The 20,357-nt window shown below is 47.7% G+C and overlaps 1 protein-coding gene across 8 annotated transcripts; it reads left to right on the top strand.

Annotated features, from left to right (window-relative positions):
- Positions 1-9,883: 9,883 nt before the first annotated feature.
- Lzts3 (leucine zipper tumor suppressor family member 3) lies at positions 9,884-19,968 on the top strand. Of its 8 annotated transcripts, XM_048811221.1 has the most exons (6): positions 9,903-10,022; positions 14,000-14,059; positions 14,661-14,805; positions 15,327-15,803; positions 16,121-16,975; positions 17,324-19,968. In XM_048811221.1, the coding sequence occupies exons 3-6, from the start codon at positions 14,734-14,736 to the stop codon at positions 18,020-18,022; spliced, it is 2,103 nt and encodes a 700-aa protein (XP_048667178.1). In that variant the 5' UTR covers positions 9,903-10,022; positions 14,000-14,059; positions 14,661-14,733; the 3' UTR covers positions 18,023-19,968. The 8 variants fall into 8 exon arrangements, with proteins under 8 accessions (XP_015337904.1, XP_048667181.1, XP_048667180.1 ...); XM_015482418.2 differs by lacking the exon at positions 14,000-14,059 and having other exon boundaries at positions 9,884-10,022; XM_048811224.1 differs by lacking the exon at positions 14,000-14,059 and having other exon boundaries at positions 9,885-10,022; positions 14,661-14,830.
- The last annotated feature ends 389 nt before the right edge of the window (positions 19,969-20,357 follow it).

Here is a 20,357-nt window from a genome sequence, read left to right as displayed (position 1 = left end):
GAAAGGGCGTCTCAGAGCCAGGCAATAGCTCCAGGGGCTCTTGCCCCCTTTGCCTCAGTTGCCATCCTCTACTGCCATCCAGTAGCAAGATAGCTAATGCAACTCTAGTCATAGCATACCATCCTCAGGATTGTGCCCAAAGGCCAGGAGTTGGGAAAAGGACATCCCTTCATCACATTCTGGAAGCCTTCTAATTCTTGATGTTCCAAATATTTAGTGTGGAAGAAAAAACCTGTAATCTTTTGTGCATTATGTAGTGCTCTATTAATCTGATAAGTATATCAGATGAACACTTCACTAAACAGTTAACATTTTGCTAAATGTGTACAAGCTGCTTCAGCAACTAATCAATGAAAACTTACAGGTTAGACAACTTAGAATTTTTCAAACATTTAAACATGAATTGTTAAAGATTTCTAAGCATTTAATTCAAATCTTCATGGGCTAAGCATGAGCTCTACCACTAAGCTATATCCCCAGCACGCTTACGGTACCTTTTTCATAGATTTTCCTCCTTAAGTCGGGAACTCTTTGATTGTTGGCTCTCTAGCCAGTAACGTTTTGATTTTTATAACTCCCAAGTGATGCTTGTCCTGGGTGCCTTATCTTTACAACCCAGCCCAGTGTAGGTATATTTTGATACCACTTGCTTCTAGTAGAGTCCAATGTAGTTCAGTTTAGTTCCATTATAACTCTTCCTTGTCCTGAGTCTTCAAGGCCTGTTGATAAGCCTCATGGTTGGAGAGCTGTGTAATTTGTCTTTTCAAAAATATCAATTTACAAGATTGGCCATTTGTTGAAAATTACTGAAACTGGGTATTGGGTACGTAACAGTTATCTATTTTTGTACATGTTTAAAATATCCTTTAACAGGGCTGAGGTTGTAGCTCAGTGGTAGAGCACTTGCCTTGCACGTGTGAGGCACTGGGTTCAATCCTCAGCACCATATAAAAATAAGTAAAGATACTGTGTTCATCTACAACTAAAAATCAACAACAACAACAATAATGAAAAAAACAACATCCTGTAACAGTTGGGCATGTTGAATCCCAACAACAGGAGGTTGAGGCAGGAGTATTACAAGTTTGAGACCAACCTCTGTAATTCAGTGAGGTCCTAAGGACTTAGTGAGACCCTGTCTCAAAACAAACAAAAAAATGGGCTGGGGATGTGGCTCAGTGGTTAAGTGACCCTGGGTTCAATCCCTAGTACCAAAAAATAAAAATAAATAAAATACTCTGTAACAAAAAAGTTCCAACACAATAAACCCTCAGTGGTCTAGTATATGCTTAGCTTATGCTAAGCCTCAGAAAACAAGCTAAAAATGTTCTGCCCTGTAAAGCTACTAGTAGTCACTCCATTTACCAGGCAGTTGAGTACCTCTCCCAGGCTACCACAGTAGCACCAGTACAGGGTGCATGTTGGTTCTTTGTAACATGAAAATTATTTAAACAGATCCAGCCTGCTGAGTACAAAGCATGATGCTAAGTGCCTGAAGGAAGTTGCGAAACATGACGCCATACACAGTAGGGGCAGGTGCAATGGTATTACCCTAAGGAGACTGGCCAATCACCCAGCTGGCAACTGCACAGCCACATGTTGGAGTGAAAGGACCTGTGGCTAACAGAGAGGGTCCTAGGTTGAGGAGAGGACAGATGGGGCAGAGAATGTAAAAGCTGGCAGGATGATGGGGTTTTGGGTAGAGGAAGAGGAAAGGACTGGGCAAATAAGAGAGAGAAGTGGTAAGGGAGGTGAGAGCTAAATTCAGAGATTTGGGCTATGTTTGGTGAGCTGGGGCAAGGGAAGAGGGAAAAGTCTAATTGGTGTTTTGAGTCAATAACATTTCTTTTTTGGCACCGGGGATTGAACTCAGGGACACTTAACCACTGAGCCACATCCCCAGCCCTTTTTATTTTGCAGTTTAAGAAATAGTCTCACTAAGTTGCTTAGGGCCTCACTAAATTGCTGAGCCTGGCTTTAAACTTATAATCCTCCTGCTTCAGCCTCCTAAACTGGTGGGATTAGAGGCATGTTCTAACATGCCCAGCCAATACCTCATTTCTTAAACCATTAAGTTTTTGTATCCCACAAATTTATCCATCACTCCATCAGCTCCTTCTTTCATACTTCATTTGAGTAGATGACATTTAAAGTTGATAAATTTTATTATAAGTGGTACAAATGTATGGCTTATAAATATGGAGCTAATAGAATAAATGAACAAAAGTGCTTACTGGTGGAAAAAGGGGAAGTAGAGGATAAGTAGGGCAGAGTACTGCTATTTTCATTATAATCTTTTTTTAAATTTTTTCATCTGATAAAAATTAGAATTTTTTCCCATTTAAATTAATTAAAGTCGAGTACATATTGTGTTGGGTTAAGCCTTTTTCATGTTTCCCCTCTGACATGTTGAGCATTTACTGTGTGCTATCCTCTGTGCCTCTATTACCCTAGTCGTGTCAGATTGATTTAAAAGCTATCATTATTCCCATTTTACAGATAGGACACTTAAAGAAGTTTAGAGGTATTAAATAAATCACTTGAGTCTGTGAAGCTCCTATGAGCGGAACCAGAATTCCAGATGGAACCAGAATTCCAGACAGGGAGAAGGAGCTATTACTCACTCCAGTTGATTCACCAATGCTCAGATGGAGGATGTACATTTTACTTAAAAACAGGAATAGTCCTGGGAATAGTGGAGGGAAGGGTTTTCTCTCCATAGCTCTGAAAGGTGCAAAAGATTACATATCAAAGAATTTATTGAAAGGAATGAAGGTAAATGTTTTAAGTATCTAATGAGATGGATTTCTTTAAGAGTTCTTGTGGAATTTCAGATTTCTAGAAAAAAGGATCTATAGGTGCTGTTGAAAAGTGCCCCATCAGCCTTTGTGAGTGTTTGCCCCAATTCCTCTAGTCCCAAGCACTGGCCTTAAGATTGGAGGCCCCTATTACATTAAGGCTGTGGTATTCAAGCTTTTGTATAGTATCTCTCAGTAAGAAATCCATTTTACTAAGGACTTAGTACATCCGTATACATGTATACACGTAGGTAACTCAAGCAAAACTTTCACAGTAGGATCCACTTATGGTTTTTGACACATGTTAATATTTGCTTCTCTATTTTGTTTCATTGCTGATGGTGACTTGATTTTCCAACCCACAAATAGCTCTCAACCTATAGTTTGAAAAACAGGGTGCTAAGGAGGCCTGTTCCTTTTATACTGAACAGGTTCAAGGATGTATCTGGGTAAAATTGTATATTGCACATAACTTTTTTTTTTTTTAAGTGCTGGGGATGGAACCCAGGGCCTTGCACATACTAAGCATGTGCTCTATGACTGAGGTATATCCTCAGCTGCATACACAGATTTTGATAATCTTCAAATTGTACCAGCAGTAATTTAGACTGCAGTAGTAACACAACAGAAAAAATATTTTGACTTGGTTTATCCTGATCCCATATATGATTTGGGGATAATACATTATTTAATTACTCATTATAACAAAATGGGAAAGGCAACCTTAAGAGCAGGACCTAATAAATACTGATACTGTAACCTTAAACTTACATAAAAGTAATCTTTTACCTGTAGCTTACTAGATTTACTTGGATAGATTTTAGTCCTTTTAACTTTCTTATATGATTTACATTTCTAACGAATGATAAAAAAACATCTGTAATAATAATACTAAAACTATTAATGTTCCAACTGTATCAGAACTGAATAACTGAGATTTAATACTTATGTTGTTTTAAGAAGTTTTCTTTTAACAATAAGGTGAGTCAAGTCACTTTTTTTTAAACATATATATTTTTTTAGTTCTTTATTTTATTTATTTATTTTATGTGGTGCTGAGGATCAAACCCAGTGCCTCACACGTGCTAAGCAAGTGCTCCACCACTGAAACACAGCCCCAGCTCCCGCTAATCATTTTTTTATGGAGCCAAACACCACAGTTCACTGTGTAGTTTGTGGAGCAGTGCAGATGTGTGGGCACATTCTTAATGTCTACTTAGCAGTTGTCTTTTTTTGGTACTGGAGATTGAACCCAGAGGTGCTTTAGCACTGAGCCACATCGCCAGCCCTTTTTAATTTTTATTTTGAGACAGGGTCTCACCAAGTTGATGAGGCTAGCCTCAAAATCACAATCCTTCTGCTTCTGCCTCGTTAGGTGCTGGGATTATAGGTTAGCACCACTGCGCCCAGCTGCAGTTGTCTTAATGTTTTTTAGTTTGTACTTATTGCCTCATGTCAAAGTAGACCAGAGTAAATATCACAAGTGAGCAGTTATTCAATTGTCAGGAATTTCTATATTTTTCCACATCTCAGTTACTGTTGTTATTGGGTAGCAGCAGCTCAGGAGAGAAAAGTTGGCAAGTGATGAATGAAGAACACAGAGGCAGGTAATGAAAGTTTCATTAAGCTACTACCATGTCTATCTGCAATAATTGTGTAAAAAGTTCACAAAGGTTATAGGGCACAGTGCAACACACCTGTAATCCCAGCAGCTGGGAGACTAGGGCAGGAGGATCACAAGTTCAAGACCAGCCTCAGCAACTTAGCAACGCCCTTTCTAAAAATAAAAATCTGGTGTGGCAGGCTGTGGGGATGTAGCTCAGGAGATAAGTGCTTTGGGGTTCAGTCCCCAGTATCAGCAAAAAAAGTTTGGAGAGCTGGGATGTAGCTCAGTGGCAAAGCATCTGCCTTGCATTTGTAAAGCCCTAGGTTCGACCCCCCAATTCAAAAAAAAAAGTTTGGACTAGACTAATTATACCAGCTTTTACAAACATTAAATCTGGGGCTGTAACTTGGTGGCAGAGCACTTGCCTAGCATGTGTGAAGCACAGGGTTCCATCCTTAGCATCTCATAAAAGTAAACAAAAGCATTCTGTCCATCTACAGCTACAAAAAGCTCTTTTAAAAATTAAATCTGGTAACATTTTTTTGAGTCTGTTTTTCCATAAAATTTGTTAAATATTTGGACATAACCATAATTTCCCTGGTTCAATAACAATTTTATTGTTTTTTGAGGGAGTTTAGGGAAGATACTGTACTTCACAATAGATGTGAGTATATACAACACACTTGGGGTGGTGACTGGTGCTTCTCTTTACATTTTATTTAATAACTTGCAATGAGGCTTAAAGTATATAGGTACCGACGAATCCTTAGTATTATAAAACAACACATCAATTATATAGAAACAACATAAAATGTGATGGGGGTTTCTGGGGAACGTAAGCATAAACCATGTATTTTAGGTAAAAATGTGTCAGTAAAGAATAGAGGTAAGAAGGAGAATATGGTTATTAGTAAATTTACTTTTTTCTTTTTGTTTTTTCCTGGGCCATGTGTGTGCACATGTGTGCTTGCCCACGTGCGCAGCTTATCATCATAAAACAGCTTATAAAAGACCTCAGCATACTTGGATCATAACCGTTGCAGTTACATTTATATATTGGTTTAGATAACCCACAAGACCTTTACTGGTAATTTGCAGGAATCTTTGGCCCAATTTTGGAGATATTCATTTTCTCATAAAGCAAGCACAGCTGTAAAAAGCTTTAGTATAAGCTGGGTGTGGTGAGTTGTGTCTGTAGACCCAGCTACTCAGGAGGTTGGGGCAGGAGGAACACTTGAGCCCAGGCATTCAAGACTAGTCTGGGCAACGTAGTGGAACTGAGTCTCAAAAAATAAGAAGCCCAAGTACAAACATCCAAATTTTAGCATAAAGTGCCTCATATGCCACCAATTTGGTAATCAGGGGTAACTTCACAGACATTCTAGAGAAGCCCCAAGTTCCCTTTAGTAGTGTTTGTTAATGTGATAGGGTTTTTTTTTTTGTGTGTGTGTGTGTGTTTTTGTTTGTTTTTTAGTGTAATCCTGCTGCTTTAGCCTCCCAAATAATTTGATAGGTTTTATTTTTCACATGCATTAAAAAAAATTTATTTAACATGCATTCATTATAATCAGGTTTTCCTTTAATATTTTATCATTAATGAAAACCCTATGGTACAATATTAAGTGAAATAATATATATAAAAACAATTAAAACATGCAATAGGAAATACCACATATTACATTAATGTATGAAAAGCATAAAGTTTTATATGGTTATATGTAGCATATGTATGACATAAATAATGAAAATGATTTAAAAATAAAGCAAAACAATGATTTTCCTTGGTGATTTGTTGTGATTTTTAAAAAATAATCATTTTTTTCATGCTTACATAAAAACATGTTGCTTTAGAATCAAAATACTTAAAAATATAAAATATGTATCAGTTATTCAAACCAATCATGTAACATAAAAGATAAAACTGGAAGAGAGAAGGAAAAGGTAATTCAAAAAGTACACTTCTTTACAATGAATTCATTAGTATCATTCCTCAGAACCTTAGTCTGATTTTTTTTTTAAAGATGTATTTTTTAGTTGTTGATGGACCTTTATTTTATTCATTTATTTATTTACATGTGGTGCTGAGAATCGAACCCAGTGCCTCACACATGCTAGGCAAGCGCTCTACCACTGAGCCACAACCCAGCCCTCTTTTTTATTTTTTGGGGAGTGGGGTCTTGCTATGTTGCCCAGGTTGGTCTTGAACTTATGGGCTTAAGTGATCCTCCTGCCTTTTGAATAACTGAGACTTTAGGTGTGCACCGCCACACCTAACTGAATTGCTGTTTTTCTTTGTAGCACTGGGGATTGAACCCAGGGGCACTCTACTACTGAGCTTCACTCTCAGCCCCTTTTTTATTTTCAGACAGGTCTCAGCAGGTTGCACAAGTTGTCTTCAAACTTGTAATCCCCTTGGCCTCTCATGTAGCAGGGATTGCAGGTGAGCACCACCACACCCAGCTGAATGATTTCTTTTGGTGATTGTTTTTTCTCATTTGACAAACTCATAGCTTATTGATTTCATGTACAATAACATTTTGTTTTCTTGAATTGTATTTAGGATTTTCCCCCTGTACTGTTAAGTGTGGTTGGTTTGTAGCTTTCCTTTCTGTATTGTTATCAGGTATTGTTATAAGGGGAATATGGCTTGACAAAATGAATAGAATTCTTCCCCCCCCGATTTTGTACAGATTTACAAGGTGAGGATGATCTGATCAGTGGAAGTTTCTTTCTAAGTGGTTTATTCTTTCAAACCACCTGAGCCTTTTTGGACATTTGGACATTTCTGATATTTTCAAAATATTTTTTATTTCTGTAGTTCTTTTTTTCCAGAAAATTGCCAACTTTAGCAAGGTTTTCCTATGCATTAGAAAATATTTTCTGATGTTCTTCTAAAGATGGAAAACCACATTTTCTATAAAATAGAAACAGAGAACTGTAAAGATAGTAAGTTGAGATCAAATTAGAGGGGGAATGGAAATTGGCTGAAATGAAAGGAAAAATTAAATAGCAGAATCAAATGTTTTATTGGTGAAAACAAACAGTACACTTGACTCTGAAGGAAATTAAGTCTATGATGGTGAAGAAAACCTTGAAATACTCTTTCAGGATGTAGATAAACAGAACAGAGATTTGACAGTGGAGGTCTAATGTGATAGGGAAGGAAGAAAAAAAAATCTGTTCACAAAATGGATAGGAACACATTAACAGACTTTCCTAAATTGAAAAGACATCTTTTGTTTCTGGAAAATTAATAGGCAAAGGTCCCCAGAGACTTACACAGGCAAGAGGTTTGACTTCTGAGTTTAAAGAAAAACCCTTACAAGCACCAATTTACTTTCCTTAACCAGACAAGCCCAGTTTTGCTACCATTTTCAGTGCTAGAAGACAGGAGAACAGGACTAGAAAATTTTGAGGGGAAGAGTTTGAGACTCAAGAATTTTATAAGGTATGGTGTAGCACACCTGTAATCCCAGATAACTCAGGAGATTGAGGAAAGAGGATGGCAAGTTCCAGGCTGGCTTGGGCAATTTAATGAGACCTTATGTAAAAAATAAATTTTAATTATTGGTTGATTGCTGGGGAGTGATACTGACAAATTATATTGTGTGCATGTATGAATATCAGGAACTAATCCCATTATTAGGTACAACTATAATGTACCAATAAAAAAAAAATGTACAAAGAGGTGGGCACAGTGGATCCCACCTGTAAGGGAGACTGAAGCAAGAGGATCACAAGTTCAAAAACCAGCCTCAGCAACTTAGAGAGGTCCTAAGCAACTTGGTGAGACCTTTGTCTCAAACTAGACAAAAAGGGCTGAGGATATGGCTCAGTGGCTAAGGGCTAAAAAAAAAAAAAAAGAGAGAGAAAACATGTTTAAGAAGGGGATGTATCTCAATGGTGGAGCACCCTTGTCCCTGAATTCTATTCCCAAAAGCAGGGTTGGGAGGAACCCAGAGCCTCCTGCATAATAGGCAAACCTTCTACCACTGAAAAAAATAATATTGTGGCTTAAAAAGTGCAAAAGGAGGGCTGGGGATGTGGCTCAAGCGGTAGCGTGCTGGCCTGGCATGCGTGTGGCCAGGGTTCGATCCTCAGCACCACATACAAACAAAGATATTGTGTCCGCCGAAAACTAAAAAATAAATATTAAAAAATTCTCTCTCTCTCTCTCTCTCTTTAAAAAAAAAAGTGCAAAAGGAAGGTCTGTCATCCTGTCTAAAGTGGACAAATATAAATAGGTATGAGGGCAAAAAGCACATTCAATTTCTTATTACAACCTCACAAATACATACAATTATGTGACATTCGAAAACATTTAATATTTCTCTTTACATAAATAATATAAAAAGGAATGATTTGTCATATAGTGACATAAAAATAAATTTAAAGGAAGTCATTAGGAGAACTAAAAACAAGGTTTTTGCCTTAAAAACCACTATATAAAATAAAAGCAAATGTGGGGGGGGAATTTAAAACAACAAGAAATAAAAATTACAAAATAGAATGAGCAAACACATCAGCTATCGCAGCAGAAATATAATGGGTTAAATCCCAGCCAGAGTGGAGGCGCTGCGGTTTTTACCTCAGACCCTTGTGCCTCCAGGCTTTGCTAGTGCCTGACCCCAGGTCTAACTTGTTTCGCCACACTAAGCGAGGCTAAGGCCACAATTCAAGGCTGACTCCTTACTCCTAGCAGTCCTCCCAAGTCATCGAGCACTCCCCGCAGTGAAGGAAGCTGGCTTTCTGGGTCAGGGATGAAGTCCCCGCCACTGCTCCTTCTCACTCAGGGATGCAACACAGGGACTTGGGCCGGGCCTTACACCAGGGAGGGACCCCGCACAAGGTGAAAGCGCTCGAACCCTGCCGGAATGTAATGCATAGTTTTCCTCATTGCACCTTGGAGACCGTGAGCCTTCGCGAGCAGCAAGTTTCAAATCCTCTGGGTTTGCTGGCTGACGTAGTTACTGGCCCTCGAGCTTCCCACGATCGTGCCTGTGGTCCCCGTGACCCGGCGGGCGGCTGGGTCGGATACACCCGCAAAGGCTCGTTGAGTCCCAACCACGAAGTCTTTCAAGATCTAAACGAGTCCGCCTGGAGGCCGCCTCCCCAAAGCCGGAGAGGAATGGGAGTTTGGGGCTCGGAATTGGGATCCCTTTTTCGAAACCAGAGGGGCTCATCTCCCATAGCAAAATCTTAGATTCAAGGACGGCGCAGTCCCACAGGATTTGTTAGGAGAGACTAGGGCACTAAGTCCAAGGACTTGAGAGGACGGGTGACAAATGACAAGCCGAGGGACTCGGGCAGACTATTAAGCATCCTGCAGCTGGTGAGACGGAGGGGTCCCACGTGCGGGCGGAGACGCAGAGACTAACGGGTTAAATCACCGTGCCCCGCCCCAGCCCGGGGATTGGTGGTCCCGGGGGGGCGTGGCCGGGGGCGGGCCCGCGTTTGCCGCAGCCGCTGGTGGGCGGGGCCCGGGCGGAGAGCGGGAGGGGCGCGAAGCCGAGCCGGGCCCGCGCCGCGCGCCCCGCCGGGCGGGCTTCGGGCTGCGCCAGCTAGTCGGGCCCGTGGTGCCCGCGTCGGAGACCCTACACCGGACCCCGGGGCAGCGAGTAAGTGAGGCAGGCCCACCGCGTCGCCCCTCTCGCTCCAACCCGCCGCCGTGCCTGCTGCACCGCTCGGCGCGTCTGTCCCGACTGGGAGCTGGGGAGGGGTCGCATCCCGCTGCTAGGGTCCCGGGGGCGGGGGAGGGGAAATGTAGAGGAGGCCAATGATGTCATGGATGCTTCGCCCGGCTGGGGGGGGATGGCGGCCGGAGGGGGTGCGGTCCGGATTATGTCACCTCTTCCCTCTGCGCCCCGCCCCCCAGGGCCACACGCGTTGGTGGGTAGCCCTAGGAGGTGCGGGCGGGATTTTCCCCACAGCAGAGACCCCCTGGGCACCCCTGCGGATGGCCTGTGGTGCTGTGCGCTGTGGGCTGCTGGTGAATGGCGACCCCCACCCCCAGTGGAGGCTCGTGTGTGTGCGCGCGTGTGTGAGCTCCGGGTATGTGTGGGGGTGAGCTGTCGGCCCCCTCAGTCCTGAAACATGGGCTTCAACAGAGCCAGGATAGTGTCCATGCCTCCAAGGGAAGATGGATCTCCCCTCACACATCCCAACCAAGAAGTTCTGGAGATCTCTGTACCCCCAGAGCCCTACAGTGCCCCTGGATCCCTTTCCTCCCTCAGTCCTTCCTGGAAGCCCTTCCTGGTTTCTCTGCCTGTGTTCATTACCTATTTGCATTGCTCATAACTAGCGTTCCCATTGGCATTCACCCTGCATTTTCTTGGTGCCAGGGCCCAGAAACCCTGAGGACTCTTTCATTTTTGTCCTGGGGTGTCCTGAGCTAAGTGCTCCAAGACCCCTGAGATATATCAGGGATGCTGTATTGACAGCATTTGGACTGATTCTACAAGGCTATAGGATGAGCACAGAGAGCTGAGGTTGTATGTGGAGTGGAGAGGAGCTCAGGTCAAGGAAGATAAAGGATGGGCATCAGGAGGGACCTTGGGGACACTGCTGCAAGCTCTGCTTGATTCTGGGGACCAAGAGGAGTATCAAGCAATTTGCCCTTAATACATTTGCTTCTTAAAATTCCTGCAAGGTAAATGTGAGAATCTGAGGTGAAACAACCTACATTTGGTTCCACTCCAATCAGTCGAGCTGTGATTTACACTTGGAGCTGATGGAGCCAGAACTCCATCTTCTGCACTTGACCCAGCTCATGGAAGGATTTGGGCAGAGTAAGAACATGAATGGCTTTGCCCTTTAGAAAGAGTCTCTTGGCTGCAGCTCAAGAAGGGGGTGCAGAAGAAGGGCCACTGAGAAGACTCAGCAAAGGTGCTGGCAGGAGATGCTGCTGAGATCTTTAGGGGGTGGACTGAGTTGGACTTGGGAGCCTCTGGGACTTCAAGTGTTCTAGCTTTGGGGGAATACAGGTGGTGAGGAGCGAGGTGGTTTCTATGGATTGGAGGGACTTTCATGTGTAACCCGAAGGTCCCTCTGTGACCACTTAAACTGTAATGTCACACGCATTGAGTATTAATAAGCCAGAGATAGAGGCAGAGTGTGGAAACAAGGCTGTCGTGGTTCGATGACATGGTTTGATGCCATGAAGCTTTCTTTTCAGATCGCACTGTTACCTAGGCCAGTGCAAGACCCTGACCCACAAAGGAAGCACAACCCTTCCTCTCAGCTTAATTCCTTCTTAGCAGTAAAAAATATCCCAACTCCTTGTCCTTCCAGCTCCCTGTCAGGTTTTTGAGGAAAGTACCAGCAGCAGTCTAATCTTGGGAGAGGCAAGGGGGGCAGGGAACACTTGCAAGAGGTTGACCATGACAGAGTAGAATTATGGCAAGAAGCTCTTTGGGCTCCAGAGAGAGCTTCTGTAGAATGACAATCAAGGATTCCCCAGGTACAGCACAAGGAAAGAAGGTTCAGGACAGTGTCATTTCTATCCAGAGCTCTGGGCATGTGAAGCTAGTGGGAAATAACACACAGGCTAGAGAAAGAGTGGGGCAGATTGGCATATGACCAACTCAAATTTATGGTTAGATTGTTTTTTCCTGGATCTCAAAGAAGGTGGTTTTGCATGTTTGTGCTGTATCTTACGGTTTAGAAAGTACCTTCCCAAGCATTAGCCCTGTCACTCACAATCAACATTATCATGTCTGAGATTTCTTCTTATTCATTCCTGGCTTCTGATGCAGCCCCCTTGCTAGCTACCCTGCCTAGATCTTTAATTTTACTAGTGGTGCCTTTCTTTGGCATATCAGCACACTCAAGTTTCTCTCATATTTGATTTTAAAATTAAAAAAGAAAACAAACATTGAGATTTCAAACCTCCTTAAATGATGGTGTTCTCTGGCCTCTGTTAGCAGGGAATTCTGCCATTTCATCTCTCTGCACCCCTCCACCCCTGTGGTCTGCTTTTCCCTTGTACTACTTTTCTGAAACCATTCTTACACACACACACACCAGTGATATCTTCAACTGCCAAATCCAGGGCACACTCTGTAATCCCAATTTTTACCTGGCCCTTTTCTTTTTAACCCTGAGAGCTGCCCCCACATCCCACATTTTGTTTTTCTTTCTTTTTTGAGATGGAGTCTCGCTATGTCACCAAAACTAAGACTGGTATTAAACTCCTGGGCTCAAGTGATCCTCTTGAGTAGCTGCGACTGTAGGTGTACACCACTGCATCTAGCTTGCCCCCACGTTCTTGAGTCCCCCCCTCCGTCTTGGTCTTCAGGGCCCAGCTTCTCCTAGATGCCTTCTATCTCCCACACTGTCACCCAGACTTATGGGGCTCTTCTGCCTTAGTTGGAGGCTGGGCCCACCCACACCGCCCTTGTATGCTGAAGATTCGAGTCTTTCACTCCACTCAGTGCATGAGAATTATTTCTCTGGTCTTCTCTAAAAGACCTATTTCAGGGCCAGGGTTGTGGCTCAGTGGTAAAGCACGCGCCTAGCTCAGGTGAAGCACTGGGTTCAATCCTCAGCACCACTTAAAAATAAAATAAATAATAAATGTATTGTGTTCACCTACAACTATATATATATATACACACACACACACACACACACACACACTTTTTAAAATTTATTTTTAAGACCTATTTCTCTCAAGCAATTTCCCCATTATGTTAAGGGTATCCCACCCACCCATCCCACCCACCCTTATGCTTCAGCTCAGACTCTTCCCTTGTTTTTACCCCCCCTGGTGCCCCAACCCAGACATTTCCCTTGTCCCTACTACCTGAAACCCAGCTGTATGAGGCTTTGCCAGTTTCTCCTCTCCAAACCCTGCCTAGGCCTCCCCACTGGTTTCAAGCTTCAGGCCATTCAGCAACCATCCTCCCAATTCTAGCTGCTTCCTATACTTCACTGAGGGATGTTGAGAGAAGGGGGCCATGTTTAGGGTAGGAGGGGTTTCAAAGCCAAGGAGTAGCAGCCAGGATGGAGTATGCTGGGGAGTGGAGGCAGATACTAGGGTGAGGCAACAGAGGCCTCACTCTCAGGGTTGTGGGTGTACCTGCACGTCCTGCACTTCACTTGTGCCCTATGTGCCTCTCTTGCCCAGCTTAGTGCCACTGCTGGTTATGGGGATAGACTTGCAGAAGGGATGAGGGTGGTGAAAATTTGCTGTTTTCCACACCTGTGGGGAAAGACTTGAGAGAATGGAATGCTACATTCCATTTAATAGACCAGTTTGGCGGTGAACTTACCCACCATCTAAGGCTGATATGGCCTGAAGATCCTGAAGAGCAAGGGTTTTACCAGGCTTCCTTGTTTGGGGGCCTGAGGGGACAATACAACATTAACACTGGACATCATTAGAAGACAGTCTACAGAACACTCAAAGGGAGGTTGGATTCCTTCACTTAATAGAGAAGGAGGGCTTCCTGCCCAGTTTCTGGTGGAACCTGGGTGGGGGCAGGAGGTTTAAAGGCCTGAAAGGCACTAGAGTTTGAGCCATCTTGAGCCATCTAGCCAGCTGCTAGCACCCTAGTGCCCCTGTCCAGCTGGATTATGTAGATCTCTGTGACAGGTGTTCCCAGGTGCAGACTTGAGACAAAGGAACCAGGAAATCAGGCCTGCCTGAGCTCAGGTAATCCGAGGCCCTGCTCCCCCTCTTTCTACAGGCCTGCCTTGGGGGAGGGGGCGCACATCCACAGAATTGACTTCATGGTGAACTGAACAGGATCAAAGTCCACAGGGAGCGGGGGAGGGGGCAATCCAGGAAATCTTCCTGGTGGCAGTGCATTCTTGGCAGGGTTCAGCAGGTGCAGGATCCTCTGGAGCACCGTGGAGTGCAAAGGCCGCCCCCCCACCCCACCTGTGGGAGATGTAGGCCCCGAGGGAGGCTCGGCCAGCGCCAGAAGCCGGCAGCACTGCCTTCCAGTCCTGGCCTCTGTCAGCCTGGGGGCCTCTGTGTAGTACTGACGTCGGGGAGGGGGTCCCTCTCGGGCCAGGCCCTCTGCAGACGAATTGGGAAGACCTCCCTTGCCACCTGCTGCAGCTTCGGCCTGCATTCGGTCAGTCCAGTCTGCGTGCCCATGGCACCGCCCTCCCGCGACACCCGCGCATGCTGCAGGGGCAGCTCCGCCCACCCAACCTGGTGACCGGGTTCCTTCCCGTGCATGTAGCCTCGGGGCACCTGCCGAGCGGCAGCTCCGCGAGGTAGGTTCTTCATTCCTCCCATTTCGCAGAGGATGGCTCAGTCGGCCCGTCCAAAGTCGTGCAGCTGGTTCGGGCCGAGCCCCGACTGCGAGAGTCAGCCACATGGCCCCTGCAGACCGGGCCTCGGAGGGTCCCAGGCTTGAGGACCCATCGGCCCCCCACTCCCTTGGAAAGGCAAGGAGAGGAGCCTGCGCTGGTAGTGAGCTTCCACTTCCACCCTTGACTGCAACACCTTAGGGTAGGGGGCTGGGAAAGACCATTGCCTTCAATTTTTTAATAGAATTATTGTGTCTCTGGCCCTCCCCTAACTTCTGAGGTTCCCTAATGGATTCAGGTACTTCTCTCCCAACCCCATTTCCCTAGCCACTGAGGCTGAGATGTAGAGGCCCTGACCCAGGGTAAAGAACTAAATTCTGGGAGTTGCAGCAAAGAGAGGTTCATGAGTCTGGGAGGCTTATGGATGAGGTGGGTTTGAAGCACAGGTTGAGGAGTGGAGTGCCCTGGGGCAACAGGCAGCCCCCATTACCAAGCTATTACTCTTACTCATCCCTATTCCTTCACTTTGAATGTCTGGGAACTCTTCTACATTAGGAAAGGGGACACTGAGGGGCAGGGTGGTGCTGGGGTTGACTTGGCTGGGGTGGTGGGAATAGGGGTGGGGTCTGACCTCTCTACCTTCCCGTCTGTGCCCACAGTGCCCTCCTGGCTTAGTCATGGCGAAGCTCGAGACACTGCCCGTGCGTGCTGACCCAGGGCGGGATCCCCTCCTGGCCTTTGCCCCACGGCCCTCTGAGCTTGGACCCCCAGACCCCCGCCTGGCCATGGGCAGTGTGGGCAGTGGGGTGGCCCATGCCCAAGAGTTCGCCATGAAGAGCGTGGGCACCCGCACAGGGGGTGGGGGCAACCAGGGCAGTTTCCCAGGCCCCCGAGGCAGTGGCAGTGGGACCAGCAGGGAGAGGCCAGGCCGATACCCCTCAGAGGACAAGGCTCTCGCCAACTCCCTCTACCTCAACGGCGAGCTGCGGGGCAGTGACCACACAGATGTCTGCGGCAATGTGGTGGGTAGCAGCGGTGGCAGCAGCAGCAGCGGTGGCAGTGACAAGGCTCCACCACAGTATCGTGAGCCCAGCCACCCACCCAAGCTCCTGGCCACCTCTGGCAAGCTAGACCAGGTCAGTCTCTAGGGCCTGAGACCGTCACAACCTTTTTCTGGGGTGGGAAGTAGTTCAAAGAGATGGGCAAGGAGGGCTTTCTTGGAGGTTGGATCATAGGGGCCAGGAGGCAAGCTGGGCCAAAGAGCTATGGAGTGGGGCCCTGAGGCCAAGACCAGCTGGGGGATCCAGGACAGGGACCTGGCTTGGGGGAGATACCAAGTGGAAACCCACAGGGGTAGGATGTGGGGTTGAACAAGGCTCAGCTAAAGGGAAGAGGCTGAGCCAAGGTCAAGGACTCATTCTGATGCTCACTGCTCTTCCTTGCTTTTGCACAGTGCTCAGAACCACTAGTTCGGCCATCAGCCTTCAAGCCTGTTGTACCCAAGAATTTCCATTCCATGCAGAACTTGTGTCCCCCGCAGACCAATGGGACCCCTGAGGGACGACAGGGCCCTGGTGGCCTCAAGGGTGGACTAGAAAAGTCTCGGACCATGACCCCAGCAGGCGGAAGTGGGGGCGGCCTCTCAGACTCAGGCCGGAACTCACTCACAAGCTTGCCCACCTACAGCTCCAGCTACAGCCAGCACCTGGCGCCCCTCAGTGCTTCTACCAGTCACATCAACCGCATCGGCACTGCCAGCTATGGCAGTGGCAGCAGTGGTGGGGGTTCGGGCTACCAGGACCTGGGGACTTCTGACAGTGGGCGGGCCTCCAGCAAGAGTGGGTCATCATCATCCATGGGGCGGCCAAGCCACCTGGGATCTGGGGAGGGTGGAGGTGGAGGCCTGCCATTTGCAGCCTGCTCACCACCCTCGCCCAGTGCACTGATCCAGGAGCTGGAGGAGCGGCTATGGGAGAAGGAGCAGGAGGTGGCAGCTCTGCGGCGCAGTCTGGAGCAGAGCGAGGCAGCTGTGGCCCAGGTGCTGGAGGAACGGCAGAAGGCATGGGAGCGAGAGCTAGCGGAGCTGCGGCAGGGCTGTAGCGGGAAGCTGCAGCAGGTGGCCCGCCGTGCCCAGCGAGCCCAGCAGGGACTACAGCTGCAGGTGCTGCGGCTGCAGCAGGACAAGAAGCAACTTCAGGAAGAGGCGGCCCGGCTGATGCGGCAGCGGGAAGAGCTAGAGGACAAGGTGGCCGCCTGCCAGAAGGAGCAGGCCGACTTCCTGCCCCGGATGGAGGAAACTAAGTGGGAGGTGCGGGCTGGGGGCTTTCCCCTCTGTCTCCCCTTCCTCTGACCCTCTGGAGAACCCCAGAGCAGTAGCCTACCACTATCTAAAGGGTGAGAGAAAGGAATTGAGGGACCAGATTGACTTTGGAGTGTCTGTTGGGACATGAAACTGTCCCTGGGCTGATGTCAGATGAACCCTGTATGTCCTGAGTCCAGCAGGGAGGCTGGTGTGTTATCCGTGCTTGGTCTGATGGAGGGCTGAGCCTGAGTCCTGGGGAAGCTTGGTGGCCCTGGTGTTGGATATGGGGATTGGGTTGGGGTGAGCAGAACTCTGCCTTTATCCTGGCTTCTTCTCCCACCTGCCCTTGCCCAGGTGTGCCAGAAGGCCGGGGAGATTTCCCTTCTGAAGCAGCAGCTGAAGGACTCGCAGGCTGATGTATCCCAGAAGCTGAGTGAGATTGTGGGTCTGCGCTCACAGCTGCGGGAGGGCCGGGCCTCACTGCGGGAGAAGGAGGAGCAGCTGCTCAGCCTGAGGGACTCCTTTGGCAGCAAACAGGCCAGCCTGGAGTTGGGTGAAGGTGAGCTGCCTGCCACCTGCCTCAAGCCTGCACTGACCCCCGTGGACCCTGCCGAACCACAGGAGGCACTGGCCACCTGCGAAAGTGATGAGGCCAAGATGCGCCGTCAGGCTGGGGTGGCAGCTGCTGTCTCCTTAGTTTCCATGGACGGGGAGGTGGATGCTGGAGGGGAGAATGGGACACGGGCCCTAAGGCGGGAGGTGGGGCGGCTGCAGGCTGAGCTGGCAGCAGAGCGGAGAGCCCGGGAGCGCCAGGGCGCCAGCTTTGCAGAGGAGCGCCGCGTTTGGCTGGAGGAGAAAGAGAAGGTCATTGAGTATCAGAAGCAGCTGCAGTTGAGTTATGTGGAGATGTACCAGCGCAACCAGCAGCTGGAGCGGAGGCTTCGGGAGCGTGGGGCAGCAGGGGGTGCAAGCACTCCTACCCCGCAACATGGTGAGGAGAAGAAGGCCTGGACCCCTTCCCGCCTTGAACGCATTGAGTCCACAGAAATCTGATCCTCCACCTGGGCACGTGGCCTTCTGACAAGTGCCCTGTCTCAAGGCCAGAGTCCCCAGCCTCCCCTCCCTTCCATTTCCCTTCCCAATGTGCCCCATGTCCCCAGACCAAAGAGGTTCTTAGAGCAGCTGTGACAAGGCTCCTCCCTGCCCCCTCACGCCCTCCCAGTTCCAGTACTGCCCCTGTGGGTAGTCACTCGGACCCTCCTCTCAAGGAGAGAATGGGGAAAGGGCAGAGTGCATAGGGATGAGAGCCCAGGCAGCAGGGAGCATGCCCCCTTTCTGGGCAGCCCCTTGTTGGAGATGGAGGCAGCAGGCCTGCAGTGCCATAAGATGCCCCAGACCCTCAGGGAGTCTGGGCTGCTGTTGTTGGCCACTTGTGTCTAGTGATGCTTTCTGTGCTCACTTCCTAGGCCGTGGAGCCTGAAGGGGCCTGCACGGGTCTGCCAAGGCCGACAGACCCTGGGCTCCTGGCCTCTCTCCTTCCTGTGGTGTTATCCCTCCCTGGGCAGATTGGCAGGACAAGTAGGAGCAGATGGCCTGCCTGTGTGGTTGAGAGGGCTACCGGCCCAGCCCCTCCCCCGTAAGGTCTCTTGGGTTCAGGCCTCAGAACCTGGCCTGGCCCTGAGTGTGTATTCCTCTGTGTGTGTTGGGCTGGAAGCTCAGTGTCCAAGGGAGATCTTCCCTCATGTTCTTGCGAAGGGTCATCTGGAGGTTTCTACCTTCACCCTTCTGGCCGGGATCCTGCAGGGCAAGAGCCCCAGATGCTTGGCTTACCCCACACCCAGGGCCACTGTCGGCTCTAACTACAGCTATTAAGTGCTACCTGCCTCTCAGGCACTCCCCTTGCCCAGCTTCTGAGGTCAGATGAGTGTCTGTGATGTCTTCCTGTGTCTTCCCTCACTCACTTCCCCCAGTTTCCTGCTTTCAGGCTCAGAACATCATCTTCCCAGGCTGCCTCTTCCCCAGAGTCTCACTTTTCTTCTAGTAGAAAATTCTGCTTGATCTTTGGTGCACTGCCCACTTCCCAGCTCCACTGGCCCAAGTCTGAGCCTGAGGCCCTTGTTTTGGGGTGCCAGGAGGGTTGGATGCAATTGCACTTGAAGAACAAGGCTGACCTAAGAGGAACACAAACCTCTTGGTTCCTTGTCAAGCTCTGAGTTGGCTCAGCATTTGCCCAGGGAGGCCTGGCATGGCCATCAGTAGGAGTTGGGACAGCCAATGTCATTTCCTTCTCTGGTGGCTCTCTCAGAATCTAACTCCCCAAGATAGGAAGGGAACTTGTAATTTCCCTTCTAAGAAAGCAAATTTCTAATTCACCAGCAATAAAAATCAGAGGAGGCTTGGCCCTCAGCCCTTGTATTTCTCTCTTTCATTCTTCTACCCCCAAGAGTTTGGGGGCAGGGTGGAGAGAGCTGGCAACTACTGTGAGCAAGTCCCCCAGTCCCTGACCAGCCTCCTCCCATGACTGGTGACTGTTTAATGAGCTGTGCATCCCCCACAAAAACAGGAGTGCCCTTCTATGTGGCCTCTAACCCTCTGCACAGCCTCTTCTGGATGGTCCTCACCAGCTCTCTAAGCTACATGTGAGGCCACTGTGGCAACCACTGCCCATCCCACTCACCTCTCACTGTACCTGCCCCAGAACCTGGGCCTGGGCCACAGGGGCTGGGAAAAGAGAAGGCATTAGTAGGGGGAAAATAAATAAATAAATAAATAAGTATGTATGTGTGTGTGTGTGTATATATATATATATATATATATATACACACACATATACATACATACACACACATGTATGTATCTCAGACTCAGCTTTGGGATGTCCAACCACAAAATAAATTATATATGAATATATATAAATATATATCTCTACCATATGTGATGGAAAGACTTTTGTTTTCCTTTCCCAAAGAAATAAAATGGAGAAAGCCTCTTGAATGGCATTCTTGTGGCCTACTTGTGTCTGCAGGTGTGGGAGGTGAGGCCTGGAGGGTGGGGAAATGGGGAGGACAGAGCTGGAGTAAACATTTCCCAGAGGAGGAGGCACAAGACTAGAGTTGCTCACTGGAGCATGCCAGGATGTTGGCCTAAAGCCCAGACTTCTCCACATTGCCCAAGAGGAGTCATAGTTCCATGATTTTGTCCAGTGGGGCTTTCTCTTCAGCTAAGACTGTCATTTATAAAGGGTTTCAAAGTAGCCTTCAGATTCTGGACACCAGGCTGCTGGTCAGAAGGTAGGTAATGCAGGTTGCAAGCTGTAGCCTTCAGTCACTTGATCCACCTTACGGTGATTGGTGATGGTTGAGGGCATAGAAATGAAAGCTAAAAGGCT

Source organism: Marmota marmota, unplaced genomic scaffold (genome assembly GCF_001458135.2).
Source record: "Marmota marmota marmota unplaced genomic scaffold, marMar, whole genome shotgun sequence".
In the NCBI taxonomy this organism is placed as follows: domain Eukaryota; kingdom Metazoa; phylum Chordata; class Mammalia; order Rodentia; family Sciuridae; genus Marmota; species Marmota marmota.
This window is presented reverse-complemented; position numbering and strand designations above follow the sequence as displayed.

Excerpts from the sequence above, each read along its gene's own strand:
- Lzts3 (XM_015482418.2), top strand. The coding sequence starts at position 14,734 with ATGGCCCCTGCAGACCGGGCCTCGGAGGGTCCCAGGCTTGAGGACCCA. Across the intron at positions 14,806-15,326 it reads CCCCCCACTCCCTTGGAAAG|TGCCCTCCTGGCTTAGTCAT; the intron begins GCAAGGAGAGGA and ends CTGTGCCCACAG. Across the intron at positions 16,976-17,323 it reads TGGAGGAAACTAAGTGGGAG|GTGTGCCAGAAGGCCGGGGA; the intron begins GTGCGGGCTGGG and ends GCCCTTGCCCAG.